Source organism: Diadema antillarum, unplaced genomic scaffold (assembly GCF_040938485.1).
Source record: "Diadema antillarum isolate AM-2024a unplaced genomic scaffold, OU_Dant_1.0 scf00000152, whole genome shotgun sequence".
NCBI classification, from domain to species: domain Eukaryota; kingdom Metazoa; phylum Echinodermata; class Echinoidea; order Diadematoida; family Diadematidae; genus Diadema; species Diadema antillarum.
In genome coordinates, this window is record NW_027271041.1 from 988,239 (window position 1) to 1,009,924 (window position 21,686).

Genomic DNA, 21,686 nt, shown 5'->3' on the forward strand with positions numbered 1-21,686 from the left:
CTGGAACAACTCAGTGAACTGCAATGAAGGTTTGCCAAAAGATAATTACATGTAGTAAGAAGTACTTTGTTGTGTAAATGCTGAGCCGATGAGATTTTGGGAACAAAAACCTAAGTGCAATTTTTGTTGTTGTCGATAAGTGTAATAGTGGTAACATGTGTGTCAAAAGAGAAGAAAAAAAGACACTATAGATTTCATTGCTGCATGCTCAGCTTGACCCAAATTGCAGTTCAGTGAGTGCAAACTTGATTATATAACATGTTGTATTATATGTATTGCATTAACGTTTTACACTGGTCAGTTCCATTTCCCTCTCCTCTATCCATATCTAAATGCTTTCTCTTTCTTTATTTCTATTCTCTATCAAACTATCTCTCTACTACCTTCCACCTTCAACTGTACTCCAGTGGTGTGAGATATTACAGACAAATGTTGCATACAAAATGTTGCAAACCAAGAAATGGATACTTGGTGTCATGTTTTCACATACGTTTTAATATACACTTGTATCTTCCTCCTATACCTGTCACTATCTATTGTACTATTCTGAACTATTTTTATTTCTCTGTGAAACTATCCCTTTTTGATCCATTCCACTTACTTGAAAGTAAACAAAGTAATTGTATTTGTACTTTTGTGATCAACCTGTTTATGGTGGTATTTTTATATAGCAGCAAATATGGGTCGGTGTTTGTGTGAACACAGTTTGTTGTACATGTAAGCTGTTCCTACATAGATGAGGACAATTATTCTTCATGCCAGCAGCTGAGGTTTTGATACTGTAAAAATGGATATTTTCGCGTGACTAATTTTTCGCGCTTGGCCGGGTTGGAAGAGTTTCGCGTGTTTTTAATTCTGCGGAATCAAGACATCACGCACAGGCACATATGGCAAGCAAAAATATTTGTGTGCTTTTATTTTCGCGCTAGTTTCTGGTTGCGCGGAATACGCGAAAATTTGAACACCGCGAAAATTTCCACTTTTGCAGTACTTAACAGAAGTATGGAAAGATTTGCCATAGAACTTATGATGTTTCTTGTACAGATATGAATGTACATGTATCTTTCTTAAGATGCAGTATGATATTTGATGTTGTTCTATGCCGCCTTCTATTATGTACAGATGTAAACGGAAATGGACGTGAAGATTGAAAGCTGAAACATCAAACTTTGTTTGATAGTGTCATTGAATGAAATGCTCATTACTGTACACAGTAATAGGAGTAACAAAGAAGGAAGTTTTTCTGTTGAACTAAAAGCATGGTCAGTACATGATTGAGGTTCAAACATTCCATTTAAAGCAATTGAGATGGTAAAACAACTAAGGATATACCATTTTAATATAAAAAGGCATTTTGTACTTCAAGAAGTTAACTTTTCTATACATGTACTTTGATCCGACAGGACCTAAAACTCCACCTCCACTCCGACATTACTGAGGAGGCACTCCTCAGCCACATTGACACTGCCACATCCCTAGAAATGAAAAGAAAACTAAAATACAACACCAAACCCAGCGCTCGTCTCATGGTGATCACTGAGGACGAGCTCAAAAAACCATCAAAGAAGTCTGCAGAAGCCCGGCAGGATTCTGAGACTGCCCTGGCTGCACAGGTGGCTGACCTTAAGGCCTGTGTCCTCGCACTTCACAACAAGGTTGAGGATTCTACCAAGGTAAAAGGTAATGCACCAAGTGAAACCACCACCAGACCAAGAGGGTGTAGGAAATGACGCAGTGAAGGGGTGGGAGACATGTGCCGCCACTGCTTCAAATGTGGTGGAGAAAACCACATCGCTCGTGGGTGTAGAGGAATTCCTCTAGAAAATCAGACTCAGGGAAATGGAAATAGGGCAACCCAGGGGGACCAGGAGTAGCCCTCAACCGTAGCGTCCCCTCTTAACCCCCAACCGAACTCCAAGTCGCAACGCCGAACCCTCCCTGACAATCTCTCACCCAGACAGCACCAGAAACTTGTAAACTTAGTGGGCGAAAGGTGTCTGGTCCAATGCACAATCAACAACCACCCAACCCAAGCCCTCTGGGACGTGGGCGCACAGGTGTCTGTTCTGAGTGAACGCTTTCTCCAAGATCACCTCCCTAATGAACCACTATGTTCAATTAATGAATTGACCCAGACTGAACTGACCTTGAGAGCAGCCAACGGCACAGTCATCCCATACACTGGCTGGGTGGATGTTCTTTTGACACTTGCGACTGATGGACAGAAAAAACATGAGATCAAGGTGCCATTCCTGGTAACTAGGGACAAGGTGGCTGAGCCCATAATAGGCTACAATGCGATCCGAGAGATTGTGTCATTGGTCCCCAACCAGCGAGTAGCCCACATAACCAGTGTCCTAGAGAAATCCTTCCCGAACCGCATGCAGTCACCAGAGATGCTTGTCTGAGCTCTTAGGGCAGACCACCCAGATGAGATGTGTCATGTCAGGCTTGGACGGTCCAACGTGGAGATTCCAAAGAAGCAAGGAATTGTACCGACAGTAAGGGCCAGAACTGGACCAATCATGGAGAACACCCTTGTTCTGTTTGAGCCAGATGTGAATCCCACTTGGCCTGAAGGACTTGACATAGATGACTGCCTCATCTAGGTCTCCCAAGGAAAATCAAGCCGCATCAACATACAAACCCATTACCCTCCCCAAACACACCTCGCTAGGGCGATTACTACAAGTTCTATCAGTGTTGCCTGGACCTACTGTACCAACTGACAACCTAGCCACCAACCAAAACTTCACTCTGTCAAAGGTTACAGCTTTGACAGGGGAGCCAAAGGGAAGTTTCTCCCTTGATCATATATCTGACCAGGAGAAGGCAGCAGTGGAGAGTTTGCTTGAGCAGGAAAGTGCAAGTTTTTTGAAAGATGACAAAGACATGGGTTCTATCCCTGGGCTCCAATGAAGATCCGCCTGACAGACAATGAATCTGTACAACAAACATACCAATCCATACCCCGACCACTGTACCAGGAAATAAGGTTATACCTTCAAGACCTTTTACATAGGGGCTGGATTACCCGGTCCAAATCACCTTATGCCTCTCTGGTAGTCTGTGTAAGGAAAAAGGATGGAAGCCTACATCTTTGCATAGATTACCGTGAACTAAATGAGAAGACCATCCCTGACCGTCAGCCTATCCCCAGAATGCAGGATTTGCTTGATAGCTTATGAGGCAACCGATGGTTCACCACACTAGATCAGGGGAAGGTTTACCACCAAAGGGTACATGTCTGTGGATAGCCAACCCCTGACAGCCTTTGTGACCCCTTGGGGGTTGCATGAGTGGAAACGAATTCCCTTTGGCCTAAAGAACACACGAGCAGCCTACCAGAGGTGCATGGAGACCATCCTCGAAGGTTTGAACCACAACATCTGCGAAGTCTACCTCGATAATATCATTGTGTACAGTAAAGCCTTCGAGGAGCACATTCAGCCCCTGCGCACTGTCTTGCAACGCATTCAGCAACATGGCGCCAAACTGAAACCGGCAAAGTGCAGTCTCTTCCAGAAGGAAGTGGAATTCCTGGGCCGGATCATTTCAGCCGAAGGGTAAAGAGCCGACCCAATGGAGACTGAAGCTTTGAAATCACTCAAAGACCAGACCCCAAAGACTGTGGGAGACCTCCGGAAGCTTCTCTGACTCACAGGATACTACCGGCGATACCTCCAAGACTACGCCAAAAGAGCTAAACCGCTGTACAACCTGCTGAAACAGGAAAACCTGCCATCCCACCAAAACCAAGCCCAGAAAAGGAAAGAGCCCAAGCCAGTAGCAAGAGGGAAAAGGAAGGGCCAAGCTCCATCTAGTACAAAATCAGCTGCACAACCACCCACCAGAAGATACTTGACAGCTTCATCGATGATCTCCTCAACCCCCCAATCATGACTTACCCCGATTTTGATGAGCCGTTTGTCCTTAACACCGATGCGTCTCAAGAGGGGTTAGGTGCCGTGCTCTACCAAGAACAAGATGGCATCTTTCGAGTGATTGCTTACGGGTCCAGGACTCTAACCCCAGCAAAGAGGAACTACTACCTCCACTCTGAGAAATTGGAGTTTCTGGCCCTTAAGTGCAAGTGTTTCTAAGCACAGAGTTTACCAGAAAAGATATACAATGTAATCATAAATTTATTAAATTAATCAATTTTATGGTTATGAAGACAATTCAAAGATTTTGAACCAACATGAACTCCCCCAGTCTCCATTGGCTGCATCTTTTGTAACTGCCTGTAATCAAATACAAGTACAGGAAGATCTTGTCATAACCGAGGTCCTCTGGGCTGCTGACTTTACCTCATTATAAAGGGACATGTAAATGTTGCACAAAAGAGACCAGCTGAATACAGTGATGGAATTTATCTCATTAAAAGTGCTACCGTGTTGTAAGTTAGCTCGTTATAATGGGCTTTCCCTGTAATTTCAAACACATTTTTTCTGTCTTTGCTAGCTGGCTTGGCTACCTCATCAAAGGAAAGATTGCTACAGTGTACCCCCACTATAAGGAACACGTATATTAACGAAATTTTGATGTATCGAAAGAAAATTGGTGGTCCCAAGGCCTTCGTTTTAAAAGGAGTCCACTGTATAAATGGAAACAGCAACAGCTAACTCACGACTAAGTTAACACTCATTGATGCAGGCATGTGCCTGTGGCATTATGTTTGTGATTTGTTTTGTGTATAGTGTCATTAATTTCACATTCTCTTGATTGCACAGACATATTTCCTCCATGAATGCTAAATAATACATGAAGGGCACTCTGACTTCTCATACCATCAAAATATGGTACGAGTCAAATTATTTTAGCAATACTAGAAATATGCTTTGGGATGTCTGTGAAAGCAAGGCAAATGAGGGGTAATGCATAAACGATTTCAAAATCCCAAGGAAGGATGGGTATTTTGCAGTGCTCACTGGGCTCCTAAGGGAATCATTTACATATATTTACACTGTTGCAACTCCTCTCTCTGTCATTATTTCATGGAATGTTCATATGGAGTTGATAGCTCCTCCAAGTACTGTTCTCAATTTTCACTTGATCTCAATACTTATTCAGAGGAGAACAACTATAATTCCAGAGGCATCAGTGTATGATCGGTCATCGGTCACTTTGCCTTTTGGTCAAGCTGGAGTTGACACAGCTCTGAGGAAAGCATCCAGTGCCCTCTCTACCCCGAGGGTGTCCACCATTTTCCCAAACTCCTCAGGAGCTCGTTGCAGTGTCTTCCGTGTATCCAGCTTGGCCACTGGAAACAAGACAAAAGGTACAAATGTTCCAATGAAAAAGAAGGCAAAGACAAGCAAACATACAAACATACAAAGAGACAGAGGAAATAAAACCCCTGGGTAGATGGCAATGACTGCACTATTTTGAATTCATTTATCAAATCAATCTCTCTGAAGGTACGAAACATGGTGGAACCTCGTTATAAGGTGGAATACAGTAAGATACCCAATATAACAACGTAGTTCTGCACATCCCATTCCTTTTATACTCTTTTATTCTCATCCGTAATATAATGAGATGTCCAATAAAACAAAAAAATTTCAGTGGTTCCAGGCAGCTTGTTGTAATGAGGTTCTCCAATTTAATTACTACGTGATTTATATCTGTATATCACAAAGGATTCCAGTGAGATTACTTCATTTTCATTTGGAAGGATACATATACACTGTAATGCACAAGTGCTGCTTCCCATTTGTCATCTGCAGAAAGAAACACTTAGTATAAAGGGATCTGATATAGTGGACTCCCGTTATAACAAAGTCCTCTGGACCAGCAGTTTTCTTTCGTTGCATCGAAATGTCATAACAACCAAACAAACAAGGAAAAGTAGAAATTACGCGGTGCGTAATATATGTCCTCGCCGGAAGTAGCATTTAGTAGCAAAATGTACAATATAGGTAAAAAAATCAAGGTCAAAGGTCAAAGAAGTCAAAGGTCAAAATTCTGTGTAGAAGTTTTGAAGCCCTCACCTAGTGCCATCACATAAAGCAAATGGAATCGAAATCGGGTTAGAAATGGCGAAGGAGTAGCATTTTGTAGCCAATGTACAATATAGGTAAAGAATCAAGGTCAAAGGTCAAAGAAGTCAAAGGTCAAAATTCTGTGTAGAAGTTTTGAAGCCCTAACCTAGTGCCATCACATAAAGCACAAGGAATCGAAATCGGGTTAGAAATGGCGAAGGAGTAGCATTTGGTAGCAAAATGTACAATACAGGTCAAAAATCAAGGTCAGAGGTCAAAGGTCAAAATTCTGTGTAGAAGTTTTGAAGCCCTAACCTAGTGCCATCACATAAAGCACACGGAATCGAAATCGGGTTAGAAATGGCGAAGGAGTAGCATTTGGTAGCAAAATGTACAATACATGTCAAAAATCAAGGTCAAAGGTCAAAGAAGTCAAAGGTCAAAATTCTGTGTAGAATTTTTGCAGCCCTCACCTAGTGCCATCACATAAAGCAAACGGAATCGAAATCGGGTTAGAAATGGCGAAGGAGTAGCATTTTGTAGCCAATGTACAATATAGGTCAAAAATCAAGGTCAAAGGTCAAAGAAGTCAAAGGTCAAAATTCTGTGTAGAAGTTTTGAAGCCCTCACCTAGTGCCATCACATAAAGCAAACGGAATCGAAATCGGGTTAGAAATGGCGAAGGAGTAGCATTTTGTAGCCAATGTACAATATAGGTAAAAAATCAAGGTCAAAGGTCAAAGAAGTCAAAGGTCAAAATTCTGTGTACAAGTTTTGAAGCCCTCACCTAGTGCCATCACATAAAGCAAATGGAATCAAAATCGGGTTAGAAATGGCGAAGGAGTAGCATTTTGAAGCAAAATGTACAATATAGGTCAAAGGTCAAGGTCAAAGGTCACAACTGAAATTCTGTGTACAAGTTTCAAAGCTCCCATGTAGTGCTATCATATAAAGCAAACAGAATCAAAATCGGGTTAGGTATGGCGAAGGAGTAGCATTTTGAAGCAAAATGTACAATATAGGTCAAAGGTCAAGGTCAAAGGTCACAACTGAAATTCTGCGTGGAAGTTTCAAAGCTCCCATGTAGTGCTATCATATAAAGCAAACAGAATCAAAATTGGCTCATAAATGACAGAGAAGTAGCAAATTGAACATTTTGATCACACACGGACGCACAGACGGACGGACAGACGGACACACAGACACACACACGTACGGAGCCCGTTTCATAGTCCCCTGCTCGAACTCGTTCGGCGGGGACAAATAAACTAGAGAAGAATTCTGAGAGCGAAGACCACCTCCGCCAAGCAGCTCATTTCCATCACTGATCTTGTTCTCCAGGTGAGATCAGTGATTCCCAGTCATACGTATGCATGCTCAAAATCGCCCTATTTCCCAATATAGAAACGTTCTGTTACGTCATCAGCTTCCAGTTGCGCGTCGCCCAAACAAAGCACATACATGTACTTTAGTGCAGAAATATGTTGAATAATCTACATTAAAATGTGTCAACTTCCATTTTTAAAAAATGACTATAATTTGAATATGCCAGCACAGTTTACAAAACTGTTGCAGAGATGAGAGTATGCTACCTACCTAGCTACCACTGTGTATGCTCAGCAGCTACATGTACATGTAAATACACATTGTTCCTCCCACATCCAGCCAAATTGCTTATCTGGACTGGGGCCAGTTTTGACATGGCCAGAAAACAGAAGTTGGACTATAGCTCAAAAAAAGTTAAGTGACTGATTGAGAGTACTGATACCTTCCTGAGCCCATTTGACACAGAGTCTGATGTTTGGTGTAGCTCTTCCACTCCTCGACACCTCAATATCCCACATTATCATGTACACGATTCTGCAAGGCAAAGAATATTAGTGGTATCAATGATTTTAAAAAAAAAAAGTCGATTATAGTCAAAAGCCACCCCATATTCACAATGACTCAGACAGAAGAAACTTCAGATGAATAGGGTGCTTCATTCAATTTGGACATAAATCAAGGATGCTATAGATTTTCACAATCTCACATAACTATTGTGATAACATAATACTGGTAACAACTGCATGTACATGCAAATTTGACAAGGAAATTATGTCAGGCCTAACAAGTTCACTACAGGTTTGTTCATGAAAAACAAAACAAAACAAAGGAAACTACACATGAAATAATCTGCTAGATCAACTTTGCAACTACAGCCCCCACCCCAACCTCCACCCCCCCCCCCCAATTAAACATTGATATTGCAAAGGGACTACACATCGACAAAGCCTCTTATTCTTAATCCAAGTGTACATACTGGTATAAAACACATGTGTATATCTCGCCACAAAGTGTGACTTAATCATGTCAAAGAGTGATGCAAAAAATGATGAGCGTCAAGATTTGGGCTTGCCTCACAGGCTACAGCTGGGGATACAAAATTGATATACAGTGGACTCCCGTTATAACGAACACGGTTATAACGAAATTTTGTCATAACGAAGTAAAACTTCTGGTCCCAAAATTATCGCCATTGAAGTCTATGGTACAAAATTCGCTTATAACGAACACGGTTATAACAAAATTTTCTTCTGAGCACCACAGACAAAGAAAAACAAAAGAAATGTGCTCCGTTATAACGAAATGCGAATTGCTTCCGAAAATATGTAGCGGAACAAGCATTTATAGCGTCTCTGCATGGGCGAACGCTTCACATCACTGTGTAGGTGTTCGCTCCTTGTGTCCTGCACAGTTTCCGAGGGGGACTTGCATTATTGTAATACAATAATCTGAAATTAAACAAGGAAAAGTAGAAATTACGCAGTGCGTAAAATATGTCCCCGCCGGAAGTAGCATTTAGTATCAAAATGTACTATATAGGTCAAAAGATCAAGGTCAAAGGTCAAAGAAGTCAAAGGTCAACATTCTGCGTACAAGTTTTGAAGCCCTCACCTAGTGCCATCACATAAAGCAAACGGAATCGAAATCGGGTTAGAAATGGCGAAGGAGTAGCATTTTGTAGCAAAATGTACAATACAGGTCAAAAAATCAAGGTCAAAGGTCAAAGAAGTCAAAGGTCAAAATTCTGTGTAGAAGTTTTGAAGCCCTCACCTAGCGCCATCACATAAAGCAAACGGAATCGAAATCGGGTTAGAAATGGCGAAGGAGTAGCATTTTGAAGCAAAATGTACAATATAGGTCAAAGGTCAAGGTCAAAGGTCAAAGAAGTCAAAGGTCAACATTCTGTGTACAAGTTTTGAAGCCCTCACCTAGTGCCATCACATAAAGCAAACGGAATCGAAATCGGGTTAGAAATGGCGAAGGAGTAGCATTTTGTAGCAAAATGTACAATATAGGTCAAAGGTCAAGGTCAAAGGTCACGACTGAAATTCTGTGTAGAAGTTTCAAAGCTCCCATGTAGTGCTATCATATAAAGCAAACAGAATCAAAATTGGCTCATAAATGACAGAGAAGTAGCAAATTGAAGATTTTGATCACACACGGACGCACGGACGGACGGACGGACGGACACACGGACACACACACGTACGGAGCCCGTTTCATAGTCCCCTGCTCGAACTCGTTCGGCGGGGACAAAAAGGTTCGTTTTATTGTTTCGAAGGTACTTTATACAAAACAGACAGATTCTTATACACCTAAATGTCCGTCGGTTCGGAAATGAAATAGGGTTTGTTATTACGAACATTTTGGCGTTATTCAAACAGTTCGTTATTACTAAAGTTCGTTAAACCATCAATGAGATATGGTTCTTATTACGACGGTTCGTTTGTCAGAAAATGATAGGAATTCTAAGCTTTCGTTAATCGGAACATTAAAAAAAAGTTTCGTTAATCCAAAGGTGAAAAAGGTGTGTCCAGCAACAAAACTTTGGAATTGCAAACTTCATAATTGTGCGAAATAACTAACCTTTCTCATTTTTTAAAACATTATTTACCAACCTTCTTCGGAACAACAAACCTTATTTCATTGTCGAATTAAAAAACCTTCGGAACAGTGAACCATTCTCATATTTTCATTTACAAACCTTTGGAATGACGAAACGAGCCTTTGGAAAACGAACAATATATTTATATCTAAATTATGAACTTTTGGAATAACGAATCGTCGGAAGAGCGAAGCTTCAAAATAATGAACAAACCTTTGGATTCCCGGGAATGGCAAAACTTCGGAACAAAGAGTCTTTCGGAGTAACGAACTTTAGGAAGAAACAAATCTTTGGAATAGCGAACTGTAACGGAATCCTAAATTATTATTTTCTATACGACTTATTGTGTGACAGAAACAACTTTATGCTCTCTTTTAAATGTAATATCCGAACAAAATTAAAAAGGTATCATCCCATTTCACATAGCTTTCCAGTGTATGATCAGTATTAACAGACATATGATATATGCGTGGTGGTTACCTTGTTTTTGTTATATATTGTATTTGTTCGGTTATAACGAAATTTCGTTATAATGAAAGAAAACAGCCGGTCCCGAGCATATCGTCATAACGGGAGTGCACTGTATGTACAAATTTTTCTCCTAGCATAAACAGAGAGAAAGAAGTACCTGAAGATAATGCTTAACAGTGTTTTGCCATAATCTTTGTGCCATGATCAGCTGAAATAAATGAGTGAATTGTAGGAATTTGCTTGAATTCTCACCCTTTCTGCAGAGGACAAATGATTTGCATCACTCTACCGGTGGGACCTCCAGGAAGACTCACTGCATCAGGGTACAATGCCTAAAAAGTGAGGGCCATGATAAAACATACAACTTGTTGAAGACTGGTCCCAAGTATATTTGGGCTGGTATCTTTGGGAAATGCATGTTATACATGTAGCAAAATCAGCTCATACTCAACAGGTCATCTACCTAAGCCCTTTACCACTGCCATTTTTACAAACAGGAATCTGATATTCAGATGCGAGTTTCTTCACTTTGTCTCCCTCTACAAATTAAATTTGTTATGATCACAACTGCTGATCTGTAAATTAAGAAACGTGTTGGAAAAAAAAAACAGTGGGACTCGAACCTGTCATCTACTGCTTTCCGGGCAACGACACTACCACCAGGCTGTCCCTGGTTGCCGGCAGTGCCACAATGAACATGGAACAAATACCCAAGCTCCGAAATTCCGACATTGTTACGTTAAGTAGTCCAAGGTGGACAAGGCATATTAAATGAAAGTAAGATATTATTCAGAGGGGTGAAGGTTCAGTTGCGAGTTTCTTATTTTAATATGCCTTGTCCGCCTTGGACTACTTAACCCATTCCCTACGGGAACCTGGTGGTCTATGTATTAAGTCTATCATGCTTTCTGAATTCAGTACAGAATGGGTTAACATAACAATGTCGGAGCTTGGGTATTTGTTCCATGTTCATCGTGGCACTGCCGGCAACCAGGGAGAGCCTGGTGGTAGTGTCGCTGCCCGGAAAGCAGTAGATGACAGGTTCGAGTCCCACTGGTTCTGTTTTTCCGACATGTTTGTTGATTTACAGATCAGCACTTGCGATCTTAACCAAGAGGGAGACAAAATGAAGAAACTCGCATCTGAACCTTCACCCCTCTGAATAATATCTTTCTTTCAGGAATCTGATATTGTTTGTGTGTGTGTTTCTGTGTGTTTGTGATGTTGTTGTTGATTCTTAAATCTTTCTGTCAGTACAGAAAGAGACCAGAATGATACATTGACTTCATCAGACATGGAACATGTAAGACTCCTCTAGAAAGAATATCTCTTGTTTAGTCTTATGGTGGGGAGTGAGGTTGCCACAGCTGACAATGGGCAAAGTCCAATATTTGAGACTTTACTCTCACCTCAAAAATCAGGCTCAAAGGACAACTTTTGGGCTAATTATCAAACTGTTTAGAAATTGATTCTGCAGATCAATATCTTGACTGCATATGACAAAATATTATGCAACAAGATGGGTGGTGAAGATAGTCACTCTAAATCAATTTGACCATCTATAGGTAATGAAATCTAAATTTTGCAATCCGGCATACAAGGTTCCTGTAAGGAACAGGTTACAAACAAATTTGAAATAGGTCTCTGATTTCTTGTTGCCTAACTGGCAAGTTTGAGCTTGGCTATGAATGATGCATTATCTCTATTTAAAGTGATGCCAGGTAACAAATCAAGATTTACAACACCACTGAACAGTAGAGTCAGCAGGGAAGAGGAGAACTGTAAAAGTGGACACTTTCGCGCAACTAATTTTTTGCGTTTGGCCGGGTAAGAAGAGATTCGCGAGCATATAGCAAGCAAAAATATTTGTGTGCTTTTATTTTCGTGCTAGTTTCTGGTTGCGCGAAATGCGCGAAAAATGTCAACACCACGAAAATTTCCACTTTTACAGTAACCAATGTCAACCTACCTTGAAGTGCGTAAAGGTCCTTGCTCTGTGCTGGAACCAGAAGGCAAACTGGGAGTAACCCCTGAGGAAGGGCTGCAACCGACATCCCTTCTCAGCATCCTGCAGAAAGGTCATCATTTCCTCCAGACTGCTGGGTTCTACTTCCAGGTCAAGGCTGCTGATGACTGCCCTCCGCTCTTCCCCTCCGTCTGCTCCCTCCTCCTCCTCTTTCTCCTCATCCTGCTCTGGGGATGTCCTGACCTGATTTGGAGGTGTTAAGAAATGATAAATGCTGTTGAACATGCAATGTTGGTATAACCAAGGAGGTTTTATACATGGAGTTCCAACTGGCTATAATTATTCAAACAGTTGTCAGATTTCTATTGATGTGCAAAAGAATTCCACAGGTGCACTTGTACCTTTAATGATCAATGTTCGAAGCCGCCGTCTTGCTGAGCAATCTGAAGATTCATTTTGAACATTACCATAATGTTTGCTTATTTATTTACTAAAAGAAATGAAATTTCACTTAATGATAAAGCATGTAAAACTAAAGTCAATTCTGTCCAGAAATTTGCGCAAAAGTGTAAATCAGAGCTGTATCATGTGAAAATGTTTAAAACAGTACCATCCTGGAAAGCTGGTTTTATCACTTTTCGACTTAATTTCCCCAAATGAAAATAATATGGAATAATCTTCAAGTATAAATCTTTATTGATAGACATATTGGTTTAGTGCTCGCGAATGCCCAGTCAAGTAATTTTCATCTTCATTTCAGCATTTCGTGTCTGTACCAGCTACCTTTTATATTAAGGGATAGCAAAAAGTAATTATCATCACAAAAACATATTTTCCTTTGAAAGTTGCTGGTGATTATGCAATGAGACACGAGTCAATTGTCTTCGTATCTGCGCGGCAGATCCTGTTTGGCACATGCTTCAAATATTTTTAAGCGGCGGCTTCGAACATGGATCAAAGGGAATAACACTGTTGTTACTCCATCGCTTGAACCTCCTTGGTATAACAGGCCTCTTCTCACATTTTAAAGACATGGTAGCGTGGCTTACAATGGAGTGGGAGGGCTGGCTCGGTTCGGATATATCTGAGAATCCCATAACAAATTGTGTACAGTTTTATGATTGATATTTGGGTAAGTACACACACAGCTCAAGATTTCCGACTGGAGTCACCTGGTACCAATGAGGGCCCACTTCAATGCACATATTTCCCCAGTGGGGAGCGAATGAATTGGACCATCTTTGATCCCCCAAAGCTACTGGGTCTTTAAGCAACATTTGCCAATCTGGCTGTGCTGCGAAGGTCAAAAAGCCTAGAGACAAACTAAGCAGCCAAATATCTCTCTGAATATGTCATTCTAACCTGCACCTACGCACAGGTAATTCTATAAGGTAAATATTTCCCTGAATCAATACCTTACAAGAACTCAACAACTAAAAACACAGTCGAAAGCCATTTGCATGATATCATGCCACAATAAAGACCACTTTTGGACTTTTATCGAATATCACTACAATTTTTAGTTTTTCTGCAAATATTTTCGGTTTCTCATCTTTCAGCATCAGCCTTTCATATTTTGTAACCATACTACAACTTGTATTATCAACATGATTCTCACCATTTTGCATGTGCAACTACATGTACAGAGCCCTGGAGACTAAATTTTTGTTAAAATGGCATTCATCCAGTCTTCCAAAGATGTGACACTATGTCTGTCTTGACTGCTTCAAAACAATAAGGAGAGATAAGGGCACAGACATTACACTCACAAATTTTCTAATGAACATACAATGTTATGAGGATGCTACATGTTCATATTCAATTCACAGAATGCACCTCATAAAACCTCCATGGCCGCTTTACTGAAAAGTCATCTTAAGGTAAGATCACCACCATTATCATCATCATCATCATCATTACAGTGTATAGTATCATAATTTTCATCATTAGTACAATTGTAGTTGCAGTAGCAGTATGATGACCATCATCAGAAGTACAAATACTATTTCAAATACATCTGTCATTATAACTTTCAGCACAGCCGCTGCTTTTCTTGGTGGAAATGTCTACATTGCACATCGACCCATTATTTTCTTGGGCTCTTACCAATGTCTCCTCAACTTTAAAGGTGGCAGCAAAACCCAGCCCCGAGCAGCTGCCTTCTAGCCTCTGGGAGCGAATGATGCGGTCTGGGTTATTGGAGAGGACCTTAACCGTGGCGTCTGTGAGATGGACACCACTGAGACTAGCCTGCATCTTATGCTGAGATGAGAACAAACGATAGCAAAAGGAACATATTATGTTTAAATTTAAAAAAAGATAACTAAGGCCATCATCAAATAAAGAAAATCATAATTTTTTTGGATGATACTGCACGGTTATGTATAACAAGAAATGTTTTTGAAGATATCAATTATCAAAATCATCACACATATTTAAATTATTTTTGTTATTCAGCAGCTTTCAGCTAAAATATCTGAAATTGAAAGAAATTGATAAACTTGTTTTTGCATTCAAATATTATCAAAATGATCACACATATTAAAATTTAATTATTTTTTTTTGTTATTCAACAGCTTTCAACTAAAATATCTAAAATTGACAGAAATTGATAAACTTGTTTTTATTTTTTTTCCACTCAAACTCTTCATGAACATAATGTGACATTGAATATGAAATTAAAATTTTTTATATATATCTACCAGAATGGGAACAGGTAAATTTTGACAATTTGGGGGATTGATACATACCATGTCTTGCATTCCTTGTTCGTTGTTCTTTATCTTTAATATATTCCTGCCAAATTAGAATGAGAACATGTTCAGGTGTAAAATTAAAATTGTATATGATACTGACAGGGTGACAGCTGGTATTGTCTTCTCTTAGATTTTATGACCTGCAAACTTCTTTCCATTTTTTTTTTATGACAAAACCTTGGGAATATTTAAAGCAGAAGGGCAAGTTAGTCATGAGTCTCTTAAGTAAATAAATGTAATAATAATAACATGAATAATACATGTATGGTTATAACTTTTTATGGTTGTTTTTGGTATGTCATGGTTCCTTCCTTTTGGATGTGCTTTTTTTTTTCTTCTTCTTCTTCTTGTCCCTATTTATTGCAAATCCAGTTCTTTTTTATGCGACTCATGATTTATATAACAGTGTATAACGACATACAGTTTTAATATTGTATATTTTCTCAGGGGATCAGCCTCGAAAGGCCAATGGCCTACTGCTGATTTCCTCCACCATTTATTTTAATTGTTATGTCAATCTGGAACACACACTTTTTAACTTTTAACTGCGATTATGTATTTATCCAAAATAATTTTTGGTTTGTATATGTATGTGTTAGAACTGATTGATTGTGTATTTATATGTTTTTACCTGAACTGTGGAAATAAACTGAAACTGAAACTGAAACTGATGTATGGTCTTCTTAACCCAGGTTAGCCTCTGCATTGGTGGCACTGCCCTACCAGAGAGCCATGCCATTATGATTACCTTGTCATTGCGAGTGGCCCATTTTCACACCTGCGTTGAAAGGGACATGGTGGGTGGAATTATCCTGTCAAAGGATGTGGGCATTGTACAAGATTCAAACTCAGTACCTCCCATTGAGTACAGTGCACGCCTGGTTATAACGAAATTCCTCTTACAACAAAGTGAAAATTCAGGCCGGACCATTATCCACCCTATGTTTGTTACTGCTTATTTGTTTGGTTATAATGAAATTTTGATACAACCAAAGAAAATTGCCCACCCTGAGGACTTCTTTCATACGCAAGTCCACTGCATCAGGAGTCTTAGCCACTATGCTACATTGACATACTTACCTAGTACATGTATCTTGGGCCGCGTTTATAAGATTTTGCGTGCCCAGAATCACTGTTTTGAAACACTGTTTTGAAACACTGTTTCAAATCACAGTTTCGTCAGGAGAGCGTTTATAAGATTTTTTTTCCGAGCGTGTTGGGGCTCTCGCTCAAACTGTGCCATTGCGCAACTCACTCTGCGCAGTTTTTCCTCGGCAAAAGGTCAAACAGGGTGCGCGCAAGGCATTGTGATGTCACATAAACAGTGTTTGAGATCGCGGTTGCGTTTATATGATTTTTGAAACACTGTTTCTACAGAAACACTGTTTGTAAACGCACTATTTTGTGCGTTTACAAACAGTGTTTCAAATCACGGTTAGCGTTTATAAGATTTTTTTTTCTTGCTAGAAACACTGTTTGGCCATAAATAGTGTTTCAAAACACTGTTTCTGGCCAAAAGAAAAATCTTATAAATGCACCCCAATGGTCAACAACAATGTGTTGGATGTTTGAGTTTCCTTTTTGAGGCAAAAATGGGGAACAAGAAGACATCAATCTAGGAAGGCATGATTTGTACAGGATTGGAAGTGGTACTGACATGATTATGCTGCATCTCTCATGCATAAAGGAAAAGCTTATCAACAACCCAAGACCCAAGAAAATATTTGTTGTGTTCAAAATATCCCACAGCATTTTCATTTTGTCTCTCCACATATAGAACTGCATTGTCCTATAGTGATGTTTGCTGTGGCTGTGTACCATGCATCCATCAGATCACATACCTGAGATTGAGTAGGGTTGAGTTAGGAATGCTAAGAGCAGCCATGTTTTCCTCCTCCAAATCCTTCTCTAGGTCGATGATTTCTGTCTGTAGTTGTTTTGCCTCGGCCATGTATGCCTCTTGCAAGCTGCGAAGCTCCTCCATGGTAAACTGTGCCCCTTGGAGCGAACTGGTCAACCGCGTCGGACCACTGCTGCCCGACCCTTCCTGGTCAGATAGCCTAGATGACAACAAATCAATGGCAGGATGATGAGCTGGATCTAATTTTTGCCTTTCAAACAAAACTTTGTGGTCTAGACACATGTACACATTGTCTTTCCATGCCTATGTAGAAAGCACAACACTCACATGTTGTATCCCTGCCTCTAACTCCATGAATATTGCTTGTCATACACAAAATCTATAATATGGAATAACTCACAGGAACATTGTGAAGTTAGACAAAAAAATCTCCATAAAAACAATCTACAAGAACTGAATTTGAGGTCATGATGTCAAGGTCAACCTTCTTCACACTGTCACCTCTAAGCATTGATGGCACTGTACAACAGGTTGACCAGATTTTGAAAATGAAAATACAGGACATTCCATGTGAGGGTGTGGGAAGTATGCGACGTATGTGGAGAATATGCACACTCTTTGATCGCAAAATATGCACATCATTCGCATTTACATGCTGTGTGCAGTTCCTGGGTGTGCTTGCTAGCAGCTGAAATCCTGATGTATCAAGACTCTGCTATAGTGTTGCCATCGATCTTGCCATCAATTGGAAGTCCCTCAATCGATTGCAACTTTGCTGGTTGATTTTAAATCCATCTTACGAGAAATAGATGATGAGAGTGGCATGAAAAACATTTATAGCAAAATACAGCTGTCTAAAATGTATGGTACTTTGTACATGAGGCTACTTTCATCACAATACTCTGAAATGCTAATGCCAGCTTCAGGTGATCAAAATCAAATATTATCTTCAGTGTAAATATAACTTCCAGGCAGGCGCGCCGGAAGCAGTTTTGGATTGGGGGGGCAAACATTGGAGGGGGCTCAAGATTAGACCATGCATATGTTACACAATATACACATACACACACACACACACACACACACACACACACACACACGCACACACATCTATTATATATATATATATATAATATATATATATATATATATATATATATATATATATATATGTAAAGTGGCGTACGGTGGGTCGAAACATGGGGGGAACCATAAAGTAATTTTGACGGTCTGTATGCTTGTGCGTGTGTGCGTAAGCAATAATGGGACTACAATACATTACGGAATGTGATACATTCAACAACGCAGTCATTGAGGAACCTTGTAAGTTTTCCTTACATGGATTATGGAATGACGGTGTGAAACGATCGACAAATTATATACTGTCAGCAACATAAGGTGAATGGCATAACAATAAAATGCGAGCGAGCGAGCTTGAAAATTTTGATATTCTACAGTTCCAAAACTGGAGTTTTAATTGTAGCTATATATTTCGCTTTGGAAATAAATGGGGGCGCATCCATATCGGGCGCAACTGCTGGCAATTATTGGCAGCAACATTAGGAGAATGGCATAACGCCGGATTCAGTGCGAGCGAGCGAAGCGAGCAAGCTTGAAAATTTGACATTCTACAGTCCCAAAACTGGGGTTTGTAGCTATATCTTTCACTTTGGAAATTAATGGGGCGGCGTATCGGGCGCAACTGCTGGCAATTACTGGCAGCAACATTAGGAGAATGGCATAACGATTCAGTGCGAGCGAGCAAAGCGAGCGAGCTTGATAATTTTGACATTTTACAGTCCCAAAACTCCCGTTTGTAGCTATATCTTTCGCTTTGGAAATTAAGGGGGGGGGGGGCATCGGGCGCAACTGCTGGCAATTACTGGCAGCAACGTTAGGAGAGTGGCCTAACGACTCAATGCGAGCGAGCGAAGCGAGCGAGCTTGAAAATTTTGACATGTTACAGTCCCCAAACTCCCGTTTGTAACTATACCTTTCGCTTTGGAAATTAGGGGGGGGGGGGGCATCGGGCGCAACTGCTGGCAATTACTGGCAGCAACATTAGGAGAGTGGCATAACGATTCAATGCGAGCGAGCGAAGCGAGCGAGCTTGAAAATTTTGACATTTTACAGTCCCAAAACTTCCGTTTGTAGCTATATTTATCTTTCGCTTTGGAAATTAAGGGGTGGGGGCATCGGGCGCAACTACTGGCAATTACTTTCAGCAACATTAGGAGAATCGCATAACGATTCAATGCGAGCGAGCTTGAAAATTTTGACATTCTAGAGTCCAACAACTGCCGTCGTAGCTATATTTTTCGCTTTAGAAATTAAGGGGTATAGGCGCACCGGGCTCAACTGCTGGATGCGAGCGAGCGAAGCGAGTGAGCTTTAAAATTTTGACATTTTACAGTCCAAAAGCTGCCGTTTGGTAGCCATATTTTTTCCCTTTTATTCATATATATACATTTTATTTTCTTTGTTTATTCATTTATTTTTATTATTATTATCATTTTTTTTTTTTTTTTTTTTGGGGGGGGGGGCTTTTTGGGGGGGCAAAAATGCGTTTTGCCCCCCCACTTTTTGGATTGGGGGGGCGGCCGCCCCCCCTGCCCCCCCACTTCCGGCGCCTATGCTTCCAGGGGATTGCCAAGTATTATATTACAATGACAGACTAGGCAATATCTTATATTCCATGGTCTACACGAAAAAACTATCATCTAAATCCAGCCCCGTCAAATTCTCACAATATAAGAATTTCATACTGTTGCTGCACTAGTAATGTGATTGCATTATGGCTAATAATCATCTGATATTCATGCAGACTATAGATATCAAAAGTATACTGCCTTCACCCAAATGCCTATTTTGGCATGTGAAAGAAACATACATCTCCAATAATATGCCCTTCCAATGGTCATCCATTGTCTGTTATAGGAATTTAGTAATCACATATCTCACAGTGATCTTAATCACTTTTGTTTTTAAACCTTCAATAATCTATATTGTTACTGTGTTCTTAACACATTGAGGACAAGTACCGAGTATACTCGAGCAGGTGTCTATGGGAAATGTGTGTTGTAGCAAAATCAAACCGTCCTCAACAGGTTAAGACCAAAAGCAGATTTCTGCAGAATTTCAACTATGGTAAAGGGATCGTATAGTTCTGGTTGAGACTTCCCTTCAGTTTTTAATAATTTTTTGGTGAGATAGTGAAAAACCCCTTACGAAATATGATAGAGCATGTAATTCCATGAGGATTCCAATGTTTATTTGATGAAAATTGATTTTGAAATGGCTGAGATATCCAAAACAGAGTGATCCTAATAATGTGTGGGACCCACATTTTATTACGATCGTTTTGTTTTACTTTGTTTTTGGAAGTTTCAGGTATTCCACACCCGATTTTCATGAAATAAACTTTGAATTCCTCTTAAAGGGATAGTACAGTATTGGTGGAGATGAAAATTGGGCTTTTAACTTTTTGTGAGATACCAAGAAAACACTTATGATATAGTACAGAGCATACCATTTTAAGAGGAATTCAAAGTTTATTTGACGAAAGTCAGGTTTTGAATGACTGAAACATCCAAAAACAAAGTAAAACAAAGCGATCATAATAAAGTGTGGGTCCCACACTTTATTAGAATCGCTCTTTTTTGGAAATCTCAGCCATTTCAAAACCAATTTTTATCAAATAAACGTTGAATTCCTCATAGAATTACATGCTCTTTCATATTTCATAAGAGGTTTCTCATTATCTCACCGAAAAATGTTAGAAACCTGAAATTAGGTCTCAACCAAAACTATATGATCCCTTTAAAATAGTAGGCTCTGTACTAAAGTACACTCTGTACATAAGTGTTTTTTTGGTATCTCGCAAAAAAGTTAAAGCCCAATTTTCATCTTCACCATGTACCAGCCCTTAACGGTGTCAATCTTTGAATGTCAAATAACATTATAAAACATTGTATTTCCAAATAATTGCTGCCTGTTCATCATACATCATATCTGGGAAATATCATTTTAAAAATCCAATTCTCACAGAGAGCAGTGGAACTGTATTTGTCTCTATAAGGTGCACAGGTTGAAGTGAGGGACCAAATGTTAGCCAATTTTCTGCAAATGTTATCACACAATTTGTTTCTTACCCTTCCAAGACCATTCTCATGTTTTGAAAGGGGTCCATCTCTGAAGAGAACATGCTGCTGGGGAAGAAGTTGACTCTGGAGCACAAGGGGTCAAGGCAATGCTGCGAACGCCACCATTCAACATAAAACCTGTAGTCTGTTTAAAAAATAATGATTATGTCATGTATTACAATGCAATATCAAAAAAGTTGTAGTTTTTCTTAATGTGTAATTTCAGGAGTGTTAGAAAGCATTTGTAGAAATATCTCGACATGCTACACCAGTGCGCAGTGGACAAAAAAAAAAATATGAAATGGCAAATGAAGTTCATCTCCAACAAGTACTTATACTTATTTTTAAGGTATCGTACAGCTTTGGTTGAGACCTAATTTCAGGTATCTAACATTTTTTGTTGAGATAATGAGAAACCTCTTATGAAATATGAAAGAGCATGTAATTCTATGAGGGATTCAACATTAATTTGATAAAAATTGGTTTTGAAATGTCTGAGATATCCAAAAAAGAGTGATTCTAATAAAGTGTGGGACCCACACTTTATTATGATCGCTTTGCTTTACTTTGTTTTT

General features: G+C 39.8%; 1 protein-coding gene across 1 annotated transcript; it reads right to left on the reverse strand.

Moving 5' to 3' along the window:
* Positions 1 to 5,127: 5,127 nt before the first annotated feature.
* Positions 5,128 to 21,172, reverse strand: LOC139721926 (centromere protein P-like). The gene is made up of 8 exons (XM_071633250.1): positions 21,121 to 21,172; positions 16,950 to 17,168; positions 15,103 to 15,148; positions 14,459 to 14,614; positions 12,356 to 12,595; positions 10,639 to 10,718; positions 7,753 to 7,844; positions 5,128 to 5,263 (listed from the first exon to the last, which is right to left on the reverse strand). Exons 1-8 carry the CDS (start codon positions 21,156 to 21,158, stop codon positions 5,139 to 5,141), a joined length of 996 nt encoding a protein of 331 aa, XP_071489351.1. The 5' UTR covers positions 21,159 to 21,172; the 3' UTR covers positions 5,128 to 5,138.
* Between the last annotated feature and the right edge of the window lie 514 nt (positions 21,173 to 21,686).

Excerpts from the sequence above, each read along its gene's own strand:
- LOC139721926 (XM_071633250.1), bottom strand. The coding sequence starts at position 21,158 with ATGGACCCCTTTCAAAACATGAGAATGGTCTTGGAAGG. Across the intron at positions 14,615-15,102 it reads AACAAGGAATGCAAGACATG|CATAAGATGCAGGCTAGTCT; the intron begins GTATGTATCAAT and ends TTCTCATCTCAG. Across the intron at positions 5,264-7,752 it reads TGTCAAATGGGCTCAGGAAG|TGGCCAAGCTGGATACACGG; the intron begins GTATCAGTACTC and ends TCTTGTTTCCAG.